This window comes from Microtus pennsylvanicus, chromosome 7 (genome assembly GCF_037038515.1).
Source record: "Microtus pennsylvanicus isolate mMicPen1 chromosome 7, mMicPen1.hap1, whole genome shotgun sequence".
Lineage (NCBI taxonomy): Eukaryota > Metazoa > Chordata > Mammalia > Rodentia > Cricetidae > Microtus > Microtus pennsylvanicus.
In genome coordinates this window covers 88,914,205-88,939,490 of record NC_134585.1, presented here as the reverse complement: position 1 = coordinate 88,939,490, position 25,286 = coordinate 88,914,205, and the positions used below count along the sequence as shown (strand labels likewise).

Below are 25,286 nucleotides of genomic sequence, written 5' to 3'. Positions count from 1 at the left end.
TCACTCTGGCCCACCTGATCTACAGCGTTGGTCGTCGAGAGTCTCTTCTCCTAACTCCAGATCAGGCAAAGTTGGCAGGTGAAACTAGCCAATACGGCCCCATGGGTTCCTGGAATAAATTTAAAAACAAGATAAACACTAATACTACCCCCTTGAAGAAAGAAAAAGTGTCTTTCTTATATTGAACAGTCTTCCAGAAATAAGGTTTTTGTCAGTGTTTTAAGAGCTGGCGTTTGGGGCCACCTAAGTAGCTCTATGAGTAAAGACACTTGCCACCAAAGCTCATGACCTGAGTTTGATCCCTCATGATGCGAGAAGAGAACAAACTCTCACAAGTTGCCCTCTGGGCCGTGGCTCATGTACCTCACTATCCACAAAAACATGGGTGCAGTGAAATAAAAGCACAATTAATATGAAATTTGCAAAAATCTCAGAAGTTAAAAAAATAGTTTATGAAAGAAAGTGAAATTTTTATTTCACCTTTTATAATGTACCTTATTATAGAGGCAACCTAAATGTGTTCAAATAGCTTAAAACTGTGTTTTCAAAATGAAATTCCAGTCAGCTGGAAGACATTTTTGCTATTTTTAATGCTAGAGGCGGATTTCTTCCTAGGGAAGAAATATCCCTGCCCTTTTTTGGTTTCCTTAAACCAGAGCATCATGATAGATGATGTGAAAATAATTAAGTCAACGAGGACTGATTGTAAAATACACATAAGTTGCTTTTAAGAACCAAGAAAGAATGTTACTAAACGGGACACTAGGTTCTCCACAGGAGTTTCTTCCCCCTCCCATTACTAAGCCCTTTCAGAGACCCCAAGAGGCCCTTATCCAGGCTTCACCTCTCCATCTCCCTAACTCATCCTTTTTCCTTCTATGTAACAGAAAAGGAGGGGTATGCCCTTGGGGTCCTAGAGCATCAGCTGGGACCTTCCTTTGCACCTGTAATGTACCAGTCTGTGGAGACCCACTGAGGGGTATATTAACCAGTTGGAAATTAAACATGGGCGAATTTCCAGTACTCACTGAAAAATTCCCTCCCAAAACTATTCTATATGTTTCTGCGTTTTATTATTTTCATTTGCGTCTTCATATTCTTTACTATATTTCTAAATTCCTACACCTCCACTCTGGTATTTTTGTCGAGGCTGGCCCTGACACCTAAGAAGCTAGACTTTAAGCCAGATGGTGGTGGCGCACACCTTTAATCCCAGCACTCGGGAGGCAGAGGCAGGCGGATCTCTGGAAGTTCGAGGCCAGCCTGGTCTACAAGATACAAGAGCTAGTTCTGGGACGGGCACCCAAGCTACAGAGAAACCCTGTCTCGAAAAACCATAAAAAAAAAAAAGCTAGACTTTACCACTCAGGGCTTTAGCGACTGCTGAGCTTCTTTTTCATGAGTCAAAGAAATTAACCTTTGGGTCACCCACCACCATCTTTTCCCACCACAACCTGTCCCATCTCTTACCCTATAAAGGCTTACAAACCTTACCTCCTTCTCGAGTTCTTTCCCTCCAAGTGACACTAGTGGAAGATGCCACACTCACTTTTTCAATCCTGCCCACTCCACAATATCTCAGATCTTCTCCCTCAACCTAATCCTGACTATCCTCCATCTCATTCCTGCATAGAAACCTCAGAGGAACTACTGCCCCACCCTCAGACACACAGGAGGACACATTGTCTCATGCCACTTATGCCTGGCACACAGATAGCACCTCCTGTTTATATGAGGGAACCCATAGGGCAGGCTTGCCATAGTGTCAGATACTGAGGTGGGGCTGGCACAGGCACTCCCCGCCCATACAACTAACCAGCAGGCTGAATTAGTAGCCCTCACCCGTGCCTTCCAATTGGCACAGGGACAATCCTTATATGTTTACACAGACTCCAAATATGCTTTTCCTATTCTCCCAGCCCATGCTGCTATCTGGAAAGAGCACAGGCTTCTTACAACAACAGGAGGATCCATAACTAACTCAGGCCACATTATAGCCTTGTTAAAAGCCTCTCATCTCCCCCAAACTATAGGAATATACTATAGGAATATACTATAGGAATATACCATAGGAATATACCATAGGAATATACTATAGGAATATACTATAGGAATATACCATAGGAATGTACCATAGGAATGTACCATAGGAATGTACCATAGGAATGTACCATAGGAATGTACTATAGGAATATACTATAGGAATATACTATCACTGCCAGTCTCATCAGACTGACAGCTCCTTCCAGGAAAAAAACGAGCTGACCAAGCAGCCAGGGCAGCAGCCCTCCAGGGCCTAGACTTACCTCAATCACCACAGGGGGTACACCCACATTCTCACAATCACCCCCTGATACTACGCAAATTTTGTCCGACCTACATCAGCTCTTTCATCCTAATAGTCAGGCTCTGTCTCATTTTGTCAAGGCTCACCTCCAACCCAACCCCGAGGACTTAGAGTTCTTAAAAACTATCACTGCCTCTTATAAAATCTGTCAAAAGTCAGATTCCACAGATCAGGCACAGCAGAAAGAGATCCGACTGCCAGAAACATTGTTCGCTGGCCTCCATGCATTGCTCGCATGCCAGCCATGGCTCAGACACACCTGCCACTCCCCCACATACACAACACAGAAAAGAGAGTACTTATTTTTTTGTATGGGCATTTGTTTCTGATTGTATGTGTTCAAGACACATATGTAGGAGCCTGAGGAGGTCCAGAGAGGGCAGAGTGGGTCCCCTGGACCAGAAACACAGACTCGGATCATCCCAAATACCATGTCCCGATATAGCGTCAGTCTCATGGTGTTTCTGTAGAAGAGAACAGAGAAAACCATACATCAAGAGTCTTGTAAAGGGCTGGAGAGATGGCTCAGTGGTTAAGATCATTGCCTGCTCTTCCAAAGGTCCTGAGTTCAATTCCCGGCAACCACATGGTGGCTCACAACCATCTGTAATGAGGTCTGGTGCTCTCTTCTGACTTGCAGACATACACACCGACAGAATATTGTATACAAAATAAATAAATATTTTTTTTTAAAAAAAGAGTCTTGTAAATTGCAGTGGTGGAGACATGAGGTAGGCAGGTTCGACCGAAGCTGGAGACCTCTGCTGTAGGGCTGGCTCTCTTGCTGCCTGGCTTCTCTGACTTCGTATTGGCAGAAGACAGGGGTCTGTTGCTAGGCACCAAAACCAGCCACAAGGCAGTTAGGCCACGGCGGTGAGCAGCCATAGGCTATTTGGGGTGGGAGATAATACAAAATGATTTGTCTCTGGTCCTGCAACACTCCATCCAGCAAGAAAGTTCACCAAGCCAACGGGGCGAAGGAGATGGGTGTAGTGTCACCTCTGGGTGTCAGTTGGGGGCGTGGTCTATGCAGATGAGGGTCGCGCAGGGGCTGCTGCATCCGCAACCTCTGCGGAAATGCGAGGGGTTTCTACGCGGGCGGCGTGGAAGAGAGCGCGGGTCTGCTGGTGGCAGCGGGGAGCATGAATCGAGTGTGCGCATCCGGGGCGATCCTGGAAAAAGCGGAGAAGTGACCGTGAGTTCAGAGTGCAGGGCCGGTGGGGCTGAGTGGGGGCTGCGGGTAAGAAATACATATTTACCAGGCAGGGAAGATGCCATGATCACGTAGGTGGTTTTCCCAGGGCGAGGCTTACCCATTGCACTTGGGGTGTGTTGACCCCTGCGATTTCCCCAAATGCGGGAAACTCGACTGCATAATTTTTGCTAGTGGGGGAATGCGTTCGCGCTCTCCCCCTCTTATTTTCGTTTTAAAAAGAGAGGTAGCTATTGTTTCTTTCTCCTTACAGTCTCCTTTTATGTCCCTTAGTATGTGTCTAGGTGGCTGATTTTGCCTTAAGTGATCTTTTCTTATCTTAGATTTTGGCCTGGTAGTTAACACCTTCCTTGACTCCGCACACCTCTAGCTGAAAGACATCAACCATTGCTAAGAAGCAATTCTTCTGGTTAATTAAAAACAAAACGAAACGCCCCTCGTGGTTTTATATATCCCTAAACATAAGCTCCAGTCTCTTCATAGTCACCATTCTCGCGGAGACGTCCTGGGTTCCACCCGGCTCCGCCTCAGATCCCTGCGGTGTGTGGTCACAGTCGCATCCACCCTCGTCCCTAGTCGCATCCACCCTCGTCCCTCTCTACTCCAGGTCAAGTCCCTCTTCCTACCCGTCTGTACCGCCTGAGCGCTGGCAACGCACTGGCCTTTCCCACGCGCGGCCGCGCCGAGGCTCCAGCACACACCTGGGGTGACCAGATGCTCGCGTGCCCGTGCTCCAGGTTTGCAAAGGATCGGACCCTAAGCTCACTTGGTCTCCTTCGTTAAATCCTATTGGGAGCCTGGACGGTGAGTCCGCCAGCGTGGAATCCCCGCGGCCCTGACACCCGGGTAGCTGCGGGGTCCCAGCGTCCCGGAGGCGCCGGGTCCATAACGTTCGCGTGAGCTCGGGAAGCGGCATTGGGACACGCGGATGCTCGGCCCCCGCAAGGTGGGCCACCCAGGTGTGGCCGCCGCAGTGAAGCCGAAATCACATAGGAGACGCGGCAGAGCCTTATGAACTGTGGCTGTGGCACAGTCGGTTAGTGGGTTCTAGTGTTGATCACAAGATTGGTGGTTCAAAGCCACCCAGGAATTACAACTTTTGGGCGTCTAACTTTTCCAAATTTGCAGCCACTTGTGTGCTAACTTGGCAACTGGAAAGTGCACATCCCTACATCCTTCTCAGAAATTCCCGAAGCCCACGAAAAACCCAGCTCACCTACTTAGGACCTTCCTTACCTGTCACATGCTGTCTCTTTATGGCCTGGCCTCTGGCAGGAAAAACAACAAAGCTAATTTTTTGGGGAGTGGGAAGGAAAATTATGGACAACAAGTCACCAAAGCACAGGAAACGGGCCAGATTTTAATAAAATAGGTAAACTTTCCACCAATGGCTAAAGATATGCATATGACAATTCATATGCATATGAATTAGGCGACCACAGCCTAATTCGTAATCACAAAACCCTGGAACCGATTTATTTCGAAAACCATGGGATGTGGAAAAACCAAAATAAATCACAGAAACGGGCAGGCCCGGCTGTGTTTGGTATGGAGTCTGGGGACTGGCGGTGAAGGTTTTGGTCTCTGCCGGTGGGCGGCGTCTAGGGAAGGCTTTGGACCTCTAGTTCGCCCCCTCCCCAGGTGGCCCAGCCACCACGGAGAGGAGGGCAATGAAAGGCTGTCACGTGCTTGGGGGAAATACTACACCTGCAGGAGTGGTATCAATCCACAGACTTCAGTTAGCGACTGCCCTCACCACCCAACCGAGGCACGGACGCGTGCACTCGGAGCCGCTCCCAACCCAGCGACTTTAGAGGAATCATTTCTGCAGTACAGGCCGATCCGCGCCGGGCTGAGCTTGACTGAGGCTTGGGTGAGCATCCGCTATAGAGCACATCACTCGGTGTGGCTCGCTGTGATCGTATAGTGGTTAGTACTCTGCATTGGGGCTGCAGTAACCTCGGTTCGAATCCGAGTCACGGCAATTATCGTCCTTCCCGTCTGGTGTGCTGCTTTCTTGGCCCCGTGTCCCCATGCCTAGCTAATATCTTGACACAGACTCCAGTCTCCCAGTCTCCATAGTTCAAGTCCTGCTGACATGGAGGAACTCAAACACTATTATTACAGTTTGCAGTTTGGAGTCTTCACTGTCGATCACGCTGTCTCAGGTGGAAACACAAAATCGCCTTCATTGTCAATCACCCTGAGACCAGGGCATAGTAAGCACCATCTTTGAGCAACACCGCTACCCCTGGTTTTGATGCAGGCTCACTCTAAATGTTCCTATCTGGTATTTTGTCTTAGTAATAACACATTAGTGGGAAAGCTTGTTTTCTATGTTCTGCCCTCCCCATTACTAGTGATGGCTCCTAGTAATGGAGTCTCAACTGGCCATCTCCTTCACCAGGCTTCATTCCAGTGGTAGGACTGGGCTGCATTCAATTCCAAAAACTGCAAGTGGGTTCCATTGCTGAGGTAACATCCACACATGGAACATGGGGAAGTCAAGCTGGGTCATACAGGAAGCCTGCATCCCTACTTTCTAGTCTCTTGGCTGAGGGAAGGTACTCTGTGGGCTATTGAAAGAGAAAAGCAGACGCCAACCAATCCAGTCACAAAACCTTTGACCTACAAAATGTCCTGCCTACAAAATATGAAAGACAATGGTGGCACAGAACGTGTGGGAATAGTCAACCGGTGTCTGATTTGACTTCAGGCCCACTCCACAAGAAGGAACCCACACCCAGCACTTGCTTGGGTAACCAAGAACCAGAGTAGATGATAGACAGATAGATAGTAGATAGGCCAGTAGCAGATAGCCCAGAGACCTAGGGTAAAACCAACACTACTGGTCTAAAAAAAAAGGTTTTTCCCTAGGTCTCTGGGCTATCTGCTATCTATCTGTCTGTCTGTCTGTCTGTCTGTCTGTCTGTCTGTCTGTCTGTCTGTCTATCTATCTATCTATCCATCCATCCATCCATCCATCCATCTATCTATCTATCGTTTATCTACCATCTCTCTCCCTTTTTCTAGTCTTGCACAGAAACACTCTCCACAGGCTCCTTTTACTCCAGCTAGTCATAAGGCTCCTCCAAATATTGCTTAGTTAGACTATCAAGAGGGGTTCCTTACCCCACCTCTACCCCCAGCAGGGTCTTCTCAAATTCTGCATTTCATTAGACAGTCCTAACCTGCACTGTCATCCTAGATGAGAGGTGAAGAAAATCCGTTCCAGTCTGACAGTCAGTGATGCTGGGGCTGGGTCCGGAACCTATGTGAGCCCTGCATGGATGTGTGGCAGCCTAAGACAATTAACATGCCTACTTCATAGACCTGTCCCTACAGGTCTCAAGAAACTTCTGTCTTTGGTTGCGGTGATCCAATCTATTAGCAGAGCACATATGACTGGGAGGAGAAAGTTAAGAGCAGGGATTGGAGAGGTGGCTCATGCATTAAGAGCTCTTTTGGCTGTCTAAGAAGACACACATGACAGCAAATAAACGTCTTTAACGTGCATGCCGGGTGACATCCACTGCCCTCATCTGGCTACTTTGGGAATTGCATGTATGTAGTGGCAAAACACCCACAACAGAAATAAAAGCACCACAAAATGACCCAACATGTATTGGAGGACATTATTTCTGCTGGGCGGTTATCATTTTTGCATATCACTCATGTTTCAAGAAAACCAGAGAAAGACTGCTTTGCATTTCCTTATTTTTTGTACACTCTTTTGTTGAATGTTCTCATTTCCCGAGAGGCCAGGAACAATGTAGTTGTGTGATGTCGGACGCCCCTCTGTATGCTGTGAATATGTATTACTGCCATTGCTTAATAAAGAAGCTGATTTGGCCAAGGGTCAAGCAGATTATAGATACGCAGGAAATCCAAACAGAGATACAGAGAGAAGGAAGACAGAGTCTAGGAGATGCCATGTAGCCAGCCACTGGAGGAGTGGGATGCCAGAGAATTAGTGGTAAATCACAGCCATGTGGCAATGCACAGATTAATAGAAATGGGTCCATTTAAATGTAAGAACTAGCTAGTAATAAGCCTGAGTCATTTGCCAACAATTATAATTAATATTAAGCCTCAGAGTAATTATAAGCATCAATCGGACAGCGCAGAACACAGAAAACCCTCGGCTACAGTTAATTGTGTTTTCCTTTAGTTTTCTCTGCATGATGATGTCATGAACGTGTTGTACAGTGTGTGTACCACATTCTACTGACGCTGAATATATGACCCCGAGGATGCGATATGTCTAGTTTCTCTGTAGACTGCGGGGTATACATGGAGCAGGCCATGCCTGCCATCCGTATCCATATCCAAGGTGCCATCTGCCTGTGTAGCCCATGGCTGGGAAATCATTGTGCAGCCCAAGTGGCCTGGAACTTGCTGATACAGATCCATGCCTGTGAGTTGTGGGTTTACAGGAGTGTGACAGCTCGCCTGACTAAAGAAGAGTCTTAAGAGTGGGAAGTTGGAAATTGCTTTTTATTCATAAAGCATTCATTTATTCAATGGGGGCTTTAAGACAGCGGTCATTATAGACAGTGTGTAACCTTAACAAACTATTAAAACAATGGAAAGAACAAAACAAATAACAAAAGATAACAAAACCTTACACTAAGATGAAGAAAACCAAAAAAACTAATGCAGATATCCCAATATATAAACCAAACCCAAACAATCTAAAACATAACAAAAACAACCAACCAAACAAAATTAAGCAAAATTCCCACTTTCCTTTGGAATTTTCTTTAAGTAAAAGGAAATCAATACCATGAGACAAGAGGAAGTGGATTAGTCTCTGTAGGGAATTATCATCACCAACACTTGTGCGTGATATGGGGTCAGCGTCAGCTCTGCACTAGAGAGAGAATCTTAGGCTTTGGGTGTGGTCTGTCTGGATAGCAGTGTGACAGAGTCTTCCTTGTCAGATTCCACATCACATATGGAGTCAGCTTGCCAAAGCCCTTGACAGTAGCTGACAGATTAACTCTTGTTCACCCACATAACTCCCTCCATGTTGTTTTACCCACACCAGGGCCACTAGGTGATGGATGTTAGGTTTCTGTGTAATTCATGGGGTGTCCTCTGAATCTCAAGCTTATTTATGATGTAGTCTTTTCTCTGGATGTGAGCCAACAGAGGTGGATCAGATTGTGGCTGGATCCTCTGATGGTAGGTTGATGTTTTCCTCAATGCTGAATTCACAGCAGAAAGGATGTGGCTTTTTCAGAGGAGGCGTGGATCCTGGAGAGTAGAATGTCATGCCTTCAAGGCATCTCTGGCTTCCTCCTGCCTTCTCAGTTCTCTTAAGAGGTGCTGTCAGAGAAGAAGTGGAAATCAGACATAGAAACTGTCTCTCTGGGGCATAGGCAAGAAAAAAAATCAGGACCTATTCAACTTTAGTAAAATAAAGTCAAGGAAGAAAACCCACACCATGAATATCCAGGTTGGTGGGAATGGGGCTCCATGGTGGCTCACTTGCCTGGCACATAGTGTTCCTGCTGCAGCAGCTCCATCTGCAGGAGCCTCTCCTCCTGGGCTGTGGTCTCTTCCAGTTCATGCTGGAGATGTTCAGATCTAGAGGAGATGGACAGCTAGGACGGAGGCCTGGTGGGGCCCTGCCATGCCAGCTTTTGAGCCCCCACTAGCTACACAATCCAGCGTCACCTTTTAGCTGAGCTCATTCCCTGTTTCCCCCAAGGGAAAAGGGTCACAAAGACCCTGTGCTGGATGTTTTCTCAACTTTTAAAAACTGCTAAAAGTTGAACTGGAAAATACACTGTGCTGACTAGAAAAAAAAGAGTATATTTTCCCAACAGCCCCAAAAACATTAATTTGGAGAAATGTCAATGTCTGAGTCACAGTTCAGGAAAGATAATCCGGGCCATGATTGGATACCAGGTCAATGTGAACAACCTGTAAAACTCCATGTCTGCCCTCTAGTGGAGCCTACACAACATTGCAGAGAAGGCTCTGATTATTCCTACAGCTCAGAACCTGCATGGGGTTAATTTGTCAGCTCATAATCTGTTTATGGCCAGAGTAAATCTTCTCACAGGAAACTGATGAACCCTGCAGAGAGCCAGCAACCAGCAGGAGTGGGCTGCATTCAAATCAGCCACAGACTAGAAACTTCTCTCTCAATGTGACATTCCTGAAGGAAAATAAAGTGGCAGAGGACACATTGTCCCTCACAATTGACCTCCTGCTTCTCACAAGAAGGGGACACGATCCTCAAAAGACCAATAACCAAACATATTGTTTCTTGGACAAAAGTTCCTGGTATTAGCCAACTCGATACTCTGAGGTATTCTTTCCCTGGCTGTGGCTGGGAGCCTTGCCAAATGAATAAAACCCAAAGAGGACAGAGATCCAGGTACAGGGGATCCACTAGGCTCCATCTTCTGCCAGTCCGTGCTCCTACCTCGTCTGGGACTCCGTGAAGTGATGCTGCAGCTTTCCTGCTGAGTCCTTTTGCTGGGTAACCAGTTTTCTCGGCTTCAGTAGGGAATGAAGATGTTTCTCCAGTCTTTGTTGTTCCTAATCATTAGAAAATTGTGTTCTTAGGACAGGGTTGTCTGCACCCACGTAAACATGTGTGCATGCATGCACACAGACACACACAAACACACACACTCCTGAACACACAGAAGTACATGGATGCACACATACAAGCACACTGCATTGCATCCACATGTGTAGTTCCTAGCTAACACTAATGGAGGAAGAGATCACCTGGGATCGTATAGAGAAGAGAGTTAACTCTCATTAGCCCACACCCTCTCCACCTTTATCCTAACCCAGGCACAGGGATGGGGTGATGTGGTGAGAATTGTGAACTCTGTCTCTGTTTTGGTAAGTTTTCATTTTATTTCTACTTTGTATGTGTGGGTGTTTTGCCTGCCTGTGTGTCTATGCACTACATGCACGTCTGGTCCCTGGGAGAAGAACACAGTGGACAGAGCAGTCAATGAAGTGCTTGCCTTAGAAACCCAAGCCACAAAATGGTGGATGCCAGGGTTCCTTCACCCAGTTAGCCATGCTTGCATAGCAAGTTTTCCAGACTGTACAATAAAGGCTTAGTTCTGTGGTACAGGACCACTACCTGGTGGTGGACCAGCCCCCTGCTCTCACTCAGTGCTTCCCAGTGACTCCAAGGGGGGCAGCTTCCTCCAAAAGGAACTCTCTGAACCACAGGTTACCTCAATTTTGGCCTAATGAGTTCAAGGAATGAGTTCAGAAAACCAGAAAATCTCTACAACCAGGAGTCAAATAAACCTTTCCGTCTAGTAAGATGATTATGTCAGGGATTTCTCTAAGTAACTGAAGGCTGACTGACTCATGGCCAAATAAGTGCATGTATTATTTCCTGCTTAACAGTATTCCATGGAAGGGCCTGATTTCACTGAATTTTTACTCATCAATGATGGGCATTTGAATATTTTCTGGTTTGGCGGTGCTCTGAGGAATGTTTCTATAACCCAGGTGTCCCCTAGATTCTCTGTGGACACTTCCTTCTCATTCTGGGATCACAGGGTCATCTTGAGACTGCAATCCAAGTTTCTGAAAAATTATACATAGCTTCTCCCAGGGCTACACCATATTACAACATAGCAATGACGGGGGAGGTCCTCATTTCTGCCAATGTTCATCAGGCCAACTTTAACTCAGTGTAAAGAAGCTGGGAATGAAAGCAGCTTCTGAGCGCTGTAGACACAACATGCAGTGAGTGCTTTAGATTATGATGAGCCTAAGTGGGCCGCACTAAGACAGCCTGTTCTCACAGCCCAGCATGGCTATGGGACTTCTGCTGGAGGGAGACACCTCTGCAGTTCAGAATTTCATTTATTTATTTATTTATTTATTTATTTATTTATTTATTTAAGTTCAGAATTTTTTTTTTTTTTTTGGTTTTTCAAGACAGGGTTTCTCTGTGGTTTTGGAGCCTGTCCTGGAACTAGCTCTTGTAGACCAGGCTGGTCTCGAACTCACAGAGATCCGCCTGCCTCTGCCTCCCGAGTGCTGGGATTAAAGGCGTGTGCCACCACCGCCTGGCTTGTTCAGAATTTCTTAAAGAATAAAATCCAGGCCAAGATCCAAGGACAAAGCCAACTGAACCAAGATTAGACAAAGGTGAAAGAAAAATGGTAGCAGGCAATGATGAAAAGAAGAACAAAACAGGATGCAGGAAAGTCGTTAGTGGACAGTCACCTTTCACCCAGAGCAGAGAAGGACACACATCCTCAACTGGTCTTTCCTGTCAGGTTCTGTGTTGTGAAGCCAACGAGACAAACCAGACATTTCCTGGGAGGTTACCTCAGTTCGGTGAAAGGAAAGAAGTCCACTTTTTGTTTTCAAGAAAGCTCTGGGGTTTGAATTTTTGTATTATAAAACACATTAATTCCAAAATAGTGAAAATGTGTAAAAGTTGAGAGAAAACACCAAGTCCTTTCTCTTTCTTACCAAAAGAATCATTTAGCAATAAGATGATGAGGCAGAAAAAGATGGAAGCTCTACCTGTGTGGAGATGGGAGATCCAAAGAGCTCTGGCCTGGTAGCTTAAGCGGAACAGAAATATTCTGTTCTAGCAAGCAAATGATCCCCAGCCCCTTGTCCTCACTCACACACTCACTCAAAGCTCTGTGATTCTCCCTATGTGGCTCCCAGCATAGAACCCTTCCTACCGTACTGACATGTAGGTGTGTGAAATGTGATTTACTAATCTCCCTCAATGGACTGCAGCTTCTACCAGAGCAGGATGATTTGTTTTCCAGTCAGGTTGTGTGTTCCAAGAGGTTACTCCCCAGAGAGACTTGTGAAGGATCCCAGATATGAACGATTAGACGGAATGGAGGTGGTCAGCTGGGTAACTGAGTGGACGGTTACATGATGGTGTACGTATGTGTGTGTGTGCGATTAGATAGGTGGGCAGCTTGCTCCTGCTGCCTCAGCTTACCTGCTGCTGCTTGCTCCAGAGGTTATAGATCTTCTTATGGGCCTCCTCACAGAGCCTCCTTGTCTCCTCACAGGACTCTTGCAGGGAAATCTGCTCTGCTTTCAGCTTTCTCTTGTCTTCGTTCAACATGCCCACTTTTTCCTTCATCAGTGTCCATTCCCCCAGAAGCCGGCTGTGGAGGGTGCTTAACCATCACAAGCAATGATGAGCTCCAGTCCACCTCCATCTGCCACTCCTACCTACTAATACCACCTTCCCTGCAAGGTCCCATGTCCTCAGATAGCACCAGACTGCGGACCACATTAGCCAGGCCAGTGTCCCCCAGGTGATGCACCTCTAAGAACTCTGCACCCCCAACACACACCGGTCCTACACTGATCATGGTATTGGGAGACCATCATCAGGTATAGAGCAAACATGGTCTGAGGGAGGACAGAGGACCCAAGGTGAATACATTCCACATCTGTGTCCCATAGCAACAGGCTATGTAAGCCCCTGTCATAGTCCCAGAGACCATTCATGGTGCAAACCATGTTTTCTATCTAGAAGCTCTGGAAGCTGACAAGATCATGTTGGGAGGGGCTCTGGGAACTCCTTGCACTTGGGAGAAATCAGTCTGGGAGGACAAGTACAAGGTAAACAAGCTAGAACCACAGCCCTCACTTTGGTTCAAAGGCAAAGTGGGGAAAGAAGCTATCCTTCCGAAGTACAGGGGTCCCATCCAATCAGACACTCACCGGTAGGAGTTGATCTTCTCAGTCAGCTCCTTGGACTTGTATGAGCTCTCTCTAATTTCCTTGTGGAATTTCTCCAGCTCTGACATCTCTTTCTGATGATCCATTTTCAGCTCCTCAAGCTCAGATTTCAGCCTATGGTAGAGCATGGGCCCAGGAACAAAGAACCCCATGAACACAGGAATTACGGCTGTGTCTTGAATTATCCTAGTCCACTGGATGTCACATCCTGAATCCTAGGTACTAGGACCTGTTGATGTTTCTTAGACTTGCTAAGCTGCCCCAGTGGCAGAAAGGCAGAGCGTCAAGAGACAGACAGGGCTACATGAGCTTCTTTAGTAGGCCTGGAGGAACAAACTAGCTCTTTTTAAGATGTCCCAGGAGTCTGTGCCACAGGTCTGGGCCTACATGAAACCTGTAATGACATGTCTCCTGTCTTCAGAAAAAAAATGTTTATTCTGTGTTCCTGTTTTCACAGGGATGCCCAGAACTCATAATCAGGATTTCCATAGAGGAAACCATACAGTACAATGACTTTATAAACTCCCCAGGTTAATTCCATTCAGTCACCAAGGCAACCTCGAAGAATGAGGGCAGGGATGCTCAAAGTGGGACTCTCTGGCCTCAGCACTTATATCACCTGAAACTCTGAGTCAAACAAATCATCGGCCCTACTACCAATCTCTGATTCACAGCTTCTGGACGGACACACACACAAACACACACTATAAGGGAACCCCTCAGAGACAGTACAGAACACACTCAGACATCACAGCACAAAGAAGATTTAGTGACTCAGAGGAGCAATCATTGAATGGGGGGGGGGGGGAGGGAGCTGCCTCTGAATCAGGCAAGGGCTGAAGGCAAGCAATGGTTTTTTTTTTTTCTTCCAGCCGTGGGTTTTAATGAGATAAGGGGAAGTCTGTGCTAGGATGAGTTGGTGAGACCTGATTGGACAGGTAAGCCAGAACAGCCAAATATTGAATTTTGATTTCTGGACCTCGGTGTTTGTCTTCAGGAATGAGTCAGTGGCCAACGAAGGAATGAGCCCTGGGGACTAATTTTAGGAATGCAATGAAATGTTTTATCAAGGGAGAGGGAAGTGAAAAAGGCAAAACCTGTCACTGCCATATTGGCAATGTTTGGGCCTCTTAGCCTTCACCCACATAAACCCATACAGAATTAGGATGTCAGAAATAGGCAGGTAGGTGGCGTTATCTCAGAGTACAAGAAACAAGAGCAGATGGCTTCCCAGATGAGCTGCAGGCCTCCCAATAACACACTGAGATGGACCTAGTGGACCAGGCCCTGCTCTCCGAGCAACCAGCAAGAAATCACCCAGTCAAAAACAAAGACTCCCCATGAACTCAGCCCCAGCATCTCCCACAAGCCAACACCTATCCAGGCCTCTTTGAAATGCACGTTGTGAGCTCACACACTACTGCCCCATCCACAGAATGTGACTCAGGCCGCAGGCTCTGCTTTTCAGTAAGTGGAGGCAGAGCAGCCTGTGTCCCCATCTCACTCCTGCCCAGGCTTCAGTTCTGCCTCTCAGATGCACATGGGAAAAGTAGTTTGGCCAGGAGGACACTTTGGAGGTGCAGCCTCAAGTGACATGAGGAATGAGGGGTGGACACAGGAGGGTCAAGACAGTCACCAGAGAACTGGACATAATGACTACCTGTTGTTCAAATCATTGTTGGTATAATTGGCCAGGATTGCACGAAGTTCATTCCTCTCATTGGTCATCATCTGGAGCTGAAGGGTCAGTTCATCGACCTTGTTCATCTCCTGCTCCTGCTCAGTGACGGAGGTTGAGGTTGATGTTTTTCCAGCACTCCCTGTAGGTAGAAAAGCATCAGTGAATTTGTCCAGTTAGATGGTATGGGGCCGTGAGAGATTATGTTGAGTCCCAAAAAGAGGCCTAAGGAAGAGGGAATGCATAAAGACCCCCAAAGAACAGAACAACTGTCCTCAAATTGGGACCCATAAGCCATGTCTCCTTCCCCAATCACCATTGCTAGATATTTCCATTAATATTTAGAAATGTTATTTTCAGCTGTGTGACTTTTGTTTATGCTGCATTTGTTTAACTCTGTGAAGGTGTGTTACTGTGCCTGTCTAAAATAAAGAGATGTTCAGCCAATAGCGAGACAGGAGCAGGGATAGGTGGGACTAGCAGGCAGAGTGTGTAAACAGAAGGTGAACTCTGAGAGGAGAATAAGGAGGAGCCCAAGAAGAAGACGGGAGGACTCAAGGAGCCAGCTACTAACTCACTCAACAGCTATGGAGTAAGAGCGAAAGTGAGATTTACAGAAAAGAGAGATAAAATCCCAGAGGCAAAAGGTAGTCGGGATAATTTAAGTCAAGAAAAGCTGACAAGAAACATCCCAAGGTAAGTATATAAAGCCTCTGTGTGTGATTTATTTGGGATCTTGGTAGTGGGTCCCCCAAGAAAGCCAAAAGAGTAAAATATCCCACAACACATCAGTCCCTACTGCAGCCCCACTGACCCTAGGAGGTACAGGCTAGCCCAGTCATGCTGGTTTCAAAATGTCAGCTCCTGTCTGATGAGATGCAGGAAGGTCCTGATGCCCTCGTGAATTTCACCTCCCAGACCAGCTAACTTGTGTCCAAGACTAAAAAGCAACCGAATGTCTTAGACCTGAGTGCAGGGATGGGGAGTTTCCCTTCCTGATATTCACATCAGATACCCATGAAACCTACAGATATCCATTGAGGAGAAAGTGCAGGAACACCCAACCTTGACGACTCACAGTGACACTGTCTCCTGCTGCATTCTTTCCCACTCAGAATTATAGTAAGGAGCTCCCAGCACAATGGCCGCAGCCTTGACCATTCCTAACTCTTGGCAGAAATCCTCCAATTGTGGTCTGCTCTTTAGGAACCCAGAGAAGAAGCATAGGCCCATTGCTTCAGATGGTCCCACCTACCAAACCCCATTTCTAGAAGGTCCCATTTGAGTCTCACCTTCTTCTTAGAAAACCAGAGATCGCTCTTCCAGTTGGTGTACTTAGTCTTGTACATATCTCTTGGTGAACCGTATAAACAATAAATGCCTCTAGGGCAGTTGGCATTGCCACCACACTGGTGTTGCCATGGAAGATGCCAAGCGCTCTCCAGGATACAACAGAATGTTCAGACAAGAGACTGAACATTTTGGAATCATCACCTATCTGATAGATAGCTTTTTCCCAATTCACAAAAATCCAAGCTACCCTTTCCAGGAGCCTTCCCTGAGTCACAGCCAAAGCTCTTCAGCACCTCTTCCTTTCAATCCAGAGGTCTCCCCGATTATTAGAATCTAGTTCATTCTAATTCACAAGCTCATCCTGGGTGGAGGACAAGATTTACTTTCCAGAGACTTCCCAGGAATGGCTCTTGCCATCCCTAAGACGACTAATCAATAAGATGAGAAATAAAGGATGCTAAGACATTAGCCCAGGATGATGGGGAAGGAAGATCAGATCCATACAGTGGACAAGCACATCTGAGAAGACCCATGGGACTGAAACATTGTATGGGGCGGTGAGGGATTGGGGGTGTCCTTTCAGAACAATAATAAATCACATGGGTAATAATGGAAAATTGATCGAAAGCTTCAGAAGAATACTTTCCAGACCTCACAGTGTTAGCAAAGGCATGATCAACTGTTCATAGGTGAGGCTGAATATACCTAAGGCCTGGGCATCCCCAGGGGAGCCCCCAGACACCAGGAACAAACACTTCCAGGAAGAGTGATAGCCCATTCCTGCACTCTGGTTAGAGGAGAGATGATTGGCTAGCGAGAGGAGAGGAATTCAGAAACCTTAGGGGTCACTGACATGCAGCAATAATTGGTGGCTCCTGCCCTGCAAGGGGTTGTGATGTAAAATGTGAGAACCTACTGCTTTGTCCGGGGGACTTTACTCTCCCTGTTTTTAGTGACACAGAAGCAAAGAAATCCAGTGACGGTGAAGGGCAGGGCTGGAACTGGAACCTCGGTGATCCTTCTGTGCTTCCCTCACACAGACAGAGGGAAAGCAGAGGGCCCCCAGCACAGCAGTTGAAGCCTTGACCATCCCTGGCTCTCTGCCAAACACATCATCAGAAATCCTCGACTCTGGATCTGCTCTTTAGTAACTCAGAAAAGCAGAGAAGACTCCCACCTCCTGAGTCCCACTCCTGAAAGGATCAACTTAAGCCTTCCTCTTCAGGAATCTCTCTGTCCCCTGCCCAGGACTCACTGTTCTTTCTCCGGAACCATTTATTTCTTGATGTGTGACTCGGAGACTGAAGGCCATCTTCCCCGTGCCTCTCTCTGGCCTCCCTGCGCTCTCCATCCTGTCTCCCAAGCAGCCTGTTCAGTCGTGTCAGCATGGCTGTGGGTGAACCACACAGGCACTGAACGAATGCCTCAAGGGCAGTTGGCGTTGCCACAACACTGGTGACATCACAGAATTCCAGGCTCTCCAGGATACAGTAGAATGTCCAGGTGGGAGACTGCTGACGTCATATGATACACATTATTTTACATACCGAATTATTTACACTGTTTGCCTAACCATCTTTCTTCTCTAGAGTAAAACATAAAGATTCATCATGAAAGAAATCTGGGGTAGAAGCATGTGGGTGTACAAAAGCCAATGGAATGAAGCCTTCAAGTCTCTTGTTTTACACAGCAGCATCTACGAGAAAGCACCCCAAGAGAAAAAAACATTATTGTTTTTATGACAGTTTGATATCACCCAGACTCAGCCATCAGTCAGTCCAATGTTGGCATGATGAGCAAACCACAGCTGTGGCCTTGGAACCAGGGATGGTAGTTACCTATGGGTTATTTACCCACTGCCATCAACAAATGCTCAACCCAGTAGTGACAGGTCTAATACTGTGTCCACAAGTTGGAACACTTCATCAAAGAGACCAAGTACCAACTCAGCTGCTGACTACATCTGATCCTGCTACATCTGACCTAGAGACAGGAGTCATATATTATCATGTATCTATAATATGTCGATATATATTGATATGTAATATCAATATTTATCGATATATATTATATAATATATATATATTGTCACATATATATTATCACCACAGAAGATGTGTTTGAGAAATGGGTGTGCCTCTTGGGTCTATGGGCCTAGTTAGTAGCATGAGTCAAAGAACCTCAGAGTATTCACATCTTCCAGCAAGAGAGTCCACATAAGAACCTGTCTGGCAAGGGTATTCTTGTGACAGCAAAAGAGCTACACGAATCGGCCCTACGCTTGTGTATCCCTCTGATCACATACCACACCCACAACAGACAGTAGCATTAGAGGGCCTGCTGACTGCAGAGCTGAGGTTCGGGTTAATAGCTTACTGAGAAAACTGTTGCTATCTTCTGCATTTGATGATGGCCTCTTATTTAACATTGTGTTTCAAGTAGAAAGAAAACCTGTGTCTGGTAACATCCAAGGGATATAGGTAGGAATGACCATGCTTCCCATCACTCAGTGATCAGCTGGGTATTCAATGCTTCCTGTTCTTACTACTGTAGACTCTCTGGAGTTTGAGAGAGGTCCTGGTCCCCAAAAGTACTTTCACCGGGGGTACAGTAAGGATACTCTTGAGCCAGAAGGGATAGCAGATACCTGTAATCCTAGCGCTCAGAAGACAGAGCAAAGAGGCTCCCTGTAAGTTTGAGACCATCTTGGTATGCATAGTCAGTCACTGAAAATAATATGTAAGCAATTCCCTAAGTCTATAATCTACCATTACATGGATGACATTTTATTATCTGATTCAAATGTAGATACTTTAGAAAGAATGTTTAAAAAAGTAAAGAAAGTTTTACCTAAATGGTGAATACAAATTGCTCCTGAAAAGATTCAGAGAGGAGATTCTGTTAATTACCTAGGTTACAGAATAGGTTTACAGAAGATTAGAACACAAAAGGCACAAATTAGGAGAGACCAGTTGTGGACTCTAAATGACTTTCAAAGATTGTTAGGAGATATTTCCAGTCTACGACCAGCTGTTGGGATAATACCTGATCTAGTAATTCATTAAACAAAACCTTAGATGGTGACAAAGACATAAATAGTCCCAGAGAATTAACAGCTGAAGCAGAAAAGGAATTGATGATTGTTGAGGAGAAATTATAGGAGGCACATGTGGATAGGGTGAATCCAAATCTTAATTGTATTCTAGTCATATTGCCTTCCAGAATTTCTCCCACAGGAATTTTAATGCAGAGGAATGATATTACCTTAGAATGGATCTTTTTACCACAGAAATCAAGTAAAAAATTAAAAACTTATATGGAAAAAGTCTCTGAATTAATTATAAAAGGTAAATTGAGCATTCATCAACTAGCAGGTAGAGTCCCAGCAGAGATTATAGTGCCTTTCACTACTGATGAATTAAAAATGTTATGGGAAGGCAATGAATCATAGCAAAGAGTTTGTGTTAATATTTTGGGAGAAATTAATAGCAATTATCCCAAAATCGATAGACTTAACCTTATAAAGAGAACTTCTTGGATTCTTGCCAGAATTGCATGTGATGCACCAATAACCGGAGCCTGTACATTTTATACAGATGCAAATAAATCAGGGAATGCAGGTTACAAATAAGAAGAATTAAGTAAGGTGAAACAAAGCACTTATAATTCTGTCCAGAAGGCAGAATTATATGCTATTCTTATGGTGCTAAGGGATTTTAAAGAACCTCTCAATATAGTTACTGATTCATAATATGCAGAAAGAGTTGCCTTGCATATTGAAACCACTGAATTTATACCAGATGATACAGAATTGACTTCATTATCCATTCATATACATGAAAAATCAGGAATAGGCTTTGTCCTATATACATAACACACATCCATCTCATATGGGTCTGCCAGGTCCCCTAGCACAAGGTAATGCAGAAATTGATCAATTACTGATTGGAAGCATATTGCAGGCCTCAGAATGTCATGACAAACATCATGTCAATAGCAACGGTTTAAAGAAAGTTTTCTATTACATTGGCAACAAGCTAAGGAGATTATAAAGAGATGTCCTATTTGCTCTTCTATAAGTAAACACCGTTGCCTGCAGGGAGAAACCCAAAGGGTACTCAAAGCAATGAGATCTGGCAGATAGATGTGTTCCACTTTATGGAATTTGGAAAATTAAAATATGTGCACCACACCATAGACGCGTATTCAGGTTTTCAATGGGCAACTGCCTTGAGCTCAGAAAAGGCTGATTCGGTAATTACACACTTATTAGAAGTTATGGCCATCATGGGTATTCCTGCACAAATAAAGACAGACAATGGTACAGCGTATATATCTAAGAAAATGAAACATTTTTTGCTTATTATAATATAATTCATATTACTTATATGCTAAATAATCCTACAGGTCAGTCAGTTATGGAAAGGTCAAATTGAATTATATAAGATATGCTAAACAAACAGAAAGGGATGGAAAATACCCCCAGAAATAAATTGCATAATGCTTTATTAACCTTGAATTTTCTTAACACTAATGAGAAAGGAACAATGGCAGCAGAGATAATGGGAAAAAAACCTTCTGAATTGAATCAATCAGTATATTTCAAGGCAGTGTTGACCTCACAATGGAAACTGGGAGATGTGCTACGTTGGGGAAAAGGTTTCTCCCTTGTTTCCACAGGAGAAGAAAAACTATGAAAACCATCAAAATTAGTAAAGATTTGCTTTGAAAAAGAGAAACCTCTTGAGAAAGAGAAATGATGGATCATCTGCAGTGGTAACAACCATATAGGTGGTAAGGAAATCATATAGGGTTGGGGCAGGGTTCTGCTCTTGTCTTTACAGGAAAATACATATCTTCAAAAATTCAAGAGACCCTGGATGTTTGGATGCTGACAGAAGGAAAAATAACTATCCAATAAGGATTATCAAGAAAAAGGAATATGACTTATGAGGACAGGTGATCAAAACATATACATATACATACATACATATATATATTTGAATATATAGAGCTGGATTTGGAGTTGGACAATGGCTCTGTCCTTCTCTAAATCCAAGTGTGTTGTTAAAAGGAACATTCAGAGTTCCTGTCTTATGTCAGGAGCCATCTGGTATGGGACAGAAGGAAGATTTTAGGAAAAATTTTACTTTCTCTATGTCTATTTTGTCTATATTGTATTCTTCATTGAATGTATGTTTATATGAATGATGTTTAAGTTTTTCACAATGAACAATAGAGTTTACTAAAGACGCTTTTCCTGCAGTAATCTTTGAAGTTTCCAGTAAGAAGATGGAGCCCCACAGCAACAATTCCATCTGGTTGAGATATCATCATGATGCCGACAGCGCTACTACAAGACTGTTTTTTGAATACCAGCTGCTGAAATGATGCACCTTCTCATGGCGTTCTGGCCAGAACTCCAAATAAGAACTTTGTAAAAAGCCCTATTAATGACTCAGAAATCATTATACTAGACAGTAATCTTGAAACTTAACCATCATTTTACTTTTACAAAATCCTCTAAAAAGAACATCACTCCCATGACAATTGGAAGCAATTCTAGAAGACGACGTCCCCTCTCCCAACAAAGTTTGTTCTCAGGGCTGGGGATACTGTTTAAGGGGTTGTTGACTATTACTTGTCTAAGGTAGAGGGTTAGGGTGGAAGCTATGTAGGCTCAAAAGAATAAAAGAGGGGAAAGTTGAATGGGATAATAGATAATTTAGTGTGAACTTATTCACTAACAATAATAGTGGGTAACAGAGCGAATACTTGTGAGCTATTATTTATGGATAATTTACATTGGTATACTTTTTTGTATATTGATACAAGTTCAAATTATATTTGTTATTTCTGTTTACAATATTTGTACACCTATGCAAAGTTATTCTGTCAGATAGTATACATGCATGTTTCTATCTCTCTTTAGGACATTTTGTATATTGATACAAGTTTTAGGGTATATTTTCACATTGCATTATATATTATTCTTACCTCTGATCAAGATACTTATATATTGCTTACATTTTAAGATCATTGTCCTCATTTGTTGCACATTTGTTTACAGATTATTTAATATTTTGACATGAAGTCTTAATCTTAAATTATATAGGTATTAAATATTATAGGTCAATAGTTGTTCATGTTTGTTATACACGTAGTTAGAATAATTAGGTTCCTTAGATACATAGAGATTGTATTCTGCCTAGATAGGTAATCTTCAACCACTTCAAAGATCTGTAACAGAACATGGCATTCAAATAATTTAGGGTTCTTTTGAACCCTAAGAGACATGATTGCTCCTGACAGCACCAATCTATGCCCAAGAGAATGTTGAGCACCAAAGACACTCCACTCTGAGTTTGTTTTCTTCTTGGCACAATTAGCTTTTGGGCAAGGAACTGCCCATGCCTCAGCCACTGACAAAGTACATGGTATCTGCTGGATAAGCAGGACACAAAGAAAAGGACTGCCAAACCCTGCCAAGACAGGGTAAGACAGTTCTGAAAAATGGTCTGTCAGTTACACTAGGCCTTAGCCAAAGTTGGTTGCTTTAACATTGCAAATGAGACTTTGGGTGATTGCTCAGGTAGCCAATTGTCTCTGAAATATACTGCTCACTTTGGAAGCTGCTTGATTGCACTTCCTGCCTACTCAAGTAATATTATCTCCCTTCTCAGGCTTTCGATGGGGTTGAAGATTAGATAGTCATGGTTACCATCCAATTATGGTTTAGCCAAGCCTATTTCCAATGCAATACTTAGACTCTTGGAATAGAATATCTATTCACATTTTTCATGTGTTCCTTGCTTAACATTGTTGGTTGTAATTTTATACTTGATATCTGTTCCTATTGTATATAGTTTTGTATTGCTCTTATTTAGACAAAAGGGGGAGGTGACGGGGAATCTTTGCCAACCAATTATCTTTAAGAGGTGGTACCAAGTTAGGGTGTGCTTTCTGGGACCAGGAGAAAAACAGTGCATGGCCCAGGTGCCCTCTCTCTGTGTGGTTCCCTCACAGCACAGCTGAGCTTGGACTTCTCGTTCCTGTCTTGTGAGTTTTCCCCTTATAATAAATAAAAACACATTTTATCTTTTAACTAGCCTGGTTATTCCCCGAATTGAGCTAACTTCTACAGCGCACATTGGACTCTGTGTCTAGAAACCAGGAAGAAAGAAGGGAAGCCTGGGTGTTGATGGGGTAATTGGCCCAGCAGAAGCAGAGCTCATATTATCACAGCAGGACAGGGTGTGGGTGGGAGGAGTGTCTCGTGTGCGTGACTGCTGGAATGCCTGTTTTGACAGTACAGGGACAAACATAGCAACTTTGAGCTGAGCATGGAAGTCAGGACTTTAGCCCATTCCTGGAAGAGGCTGTGGGTCATTCCATCAGGTAAGCCACTGAAACCACAGAGGTCAAGCTCAGAGGGAAGGGAATAAGGAATCAATAAAGAGGAGACAGCAAAGAAGCATTAACTGTGGGCTCAACATTAGCCATGATGTCCGAGTGAGGGAAGTTTTCCCCATAACGCCCTCTTGTGAGGTTTCTGTCAGGAAGAAGAGGTCCATGGGAATTCTGGAAGAACTGCTTCTGGAATAGATTCGGAAGGAGTTCAAAAGGTACCAGCAGGGGACCAGAGGACACAGCTGAGGCCCCGGATACGCCCTTCAGGGAAAAACTGACAGCTGCCTGTGCAGTGTGCCAGGAAACCCCCGATGACAAGAATGCAGCATGACTAGGAAAAACCCAGAGACAGGCAATGGAGTTCAAGCTGAAGATCAAAAAAGCAAAGCAGCCAAGCCACGAGAGAGTTCTTACCTCTACCAAGGCTCAAACAATGGGGGCGATCTGTCTTCAGCGTGACTGTAGACGGCAATGCTCGCCACCAAACCTCCGACTTATATTCTTCTCTCTGCCCAACAACATCACACCTGTCTCCACCTCCCTAGTGCTGGGATTAAAGGTGTGTGCCATCACTGCCTGGCCTCTAGTGTCTTAGCTCTGCCTTCTGCTCTTCAGGCAAGCTTTATTTGTTAAAATACGAACAGAATATCACTACACAAGAACCTGCAGAATCCTTCAGTGTCTTCCTCGGCTAAAGAGAACTGCTTTACCAAAGGGCAAGGCGTCCCTGAGCAGCGCAGCTGGTGACTGAACAAGGTGGGGTGTAACAGTACACAGTACACGCTTTTCTCACAGTTCTGCAGAGCACCCCATATGCAGACCACGCCTTGTTGAACCCATACACATGTCCCGTTTCTCCTCCTGTTCTCCCCTGCTTCTTTCTTCCATGGGTACTGATGCCTGATGGGGGTCTAGCACCCGAAATTGTCTCATATCTTCCCCTAAAGAACACAGACCGGCAGCATTTCCGCTGCCACAGATCTTCCCTCCACTTAAGGCAAAAAATGTAATCTTATTTGCCAAATGACAGAAAAGAAAAGAAAAGTCGCTTCCACGGTACTTTCCGTGCTCTGTGGAAAGCAGAAACAGGGCATTGTCTGGGCCAAAATGGAGCAACCAGTCTCCCCTGGTCCAAACACTTCCTATTGGTCGCCTGCCTCAGATAATTACTGCAAAAGCTGTTTTTTTGTTTCAGTTACGGTAAAACTCTGGATGTTAGCCAAATCCGCTAAGAGTTCAAAAATACAAAGCTCTTTAGGAGGCTTTTCCTTTTTTAAATATTTTTTCAGAGGTTAAAAATTAAATTTCAGGGGAGCCTGTGGAATGAACATGAGTCTTTGTGGAGACGGCCGGCGCACCTCCAGCATGAAGCTTGCTCTCTTTCTTCTGTTACATTTGCTCTTCCACTTGAGTTCTTACAAGGTGAGTGACGCCAGCGTCAGGGAATTCTCTTAAGGAGACGTTTGGAAGGTTATAAAAATATAGGAAAGTCCTTAAAAGATGTGATTTAGACTTAAATATAACTTTAGGTTAGTTGTTAGGAATGCAAATATACAGTAGCAGTAGTCTTTATTAGCATCTTGTTGAGAGGAGTTTAAGGAAACAGTCTTTTGATGCTT

The 25,286-nt window shown here is 44.7% G+C and overlaps 1 protein-coding gene, 1 long non-coding RNA gene and 2 other non-coding genes across 4 annotated transcripts; 3 read left to right on the top strand and 1 right to left on the bottom strand.

The window, feature by feature from the left end:
* The first annotated feature begins 3,598 nt into the window (after window positions 1–3,598).
* LOC142855210 (U1 spliceosomal RNA) lies at window positions 3,599–3,762 on the top strand. Its single transcript, XR_012911473.1, has one exon. It is a non-coding gene; the product is annotated as a U1 spliceosomal RNA (small nuclear RNA).
* A 1,710-nt stretch (window positions 3,763–5,472) lies between these two features.
* Trnap-ggg (transfer RNA proline (anticodon GGG)) lies at window positions 5,473–5,544 on the top strand. The gene has a single exon. It is a non-coding gene; the product is annotated as a tRNA-Pro (tRNA).
* A 3,505-nt stretch (window positions 5,545–9,049) lies between these two features.
* On the bottom strand, window positions 9,050–24,409 carry LOC142854030 (disks large homolog 5-like). Its single transcript, XM_075979167.1, has 6 exons — window positions 24,082–24,409; window positions 14,947–15,106; window positions 13,269–13,400; window positions 12,532–12,715; window positions 10,000–10,115; window positions 9,050–9,152 (listed from the first exon to the last, which is right to left on the bottom strand). Exons 2-6 carry the CDS (start codon window positions 15,051–15,053, stop codon window positions 9,050–9,052), a joined length of 642 nt encoding a protein of 213 aa, XP_075835282.1. The 5' UTR covers window positions 15,054–15,106; window positions 24,082–24,409.
* On the top strand, window positions 17,249–22,117 carry LOC142853830 (uncharacterized). Its single transcript, XR_012911266.1, has 3 exons — window positions 17,249–17,760; window positions 20,938–21,216; window positions 21,524–22,117. It is a non-coding gene; the product is annotated as an uncharacterized LOC142853830 (long non-coding RNA).
* Window positions 24,410–25,286: the final 877 nt, after the last annotated feature.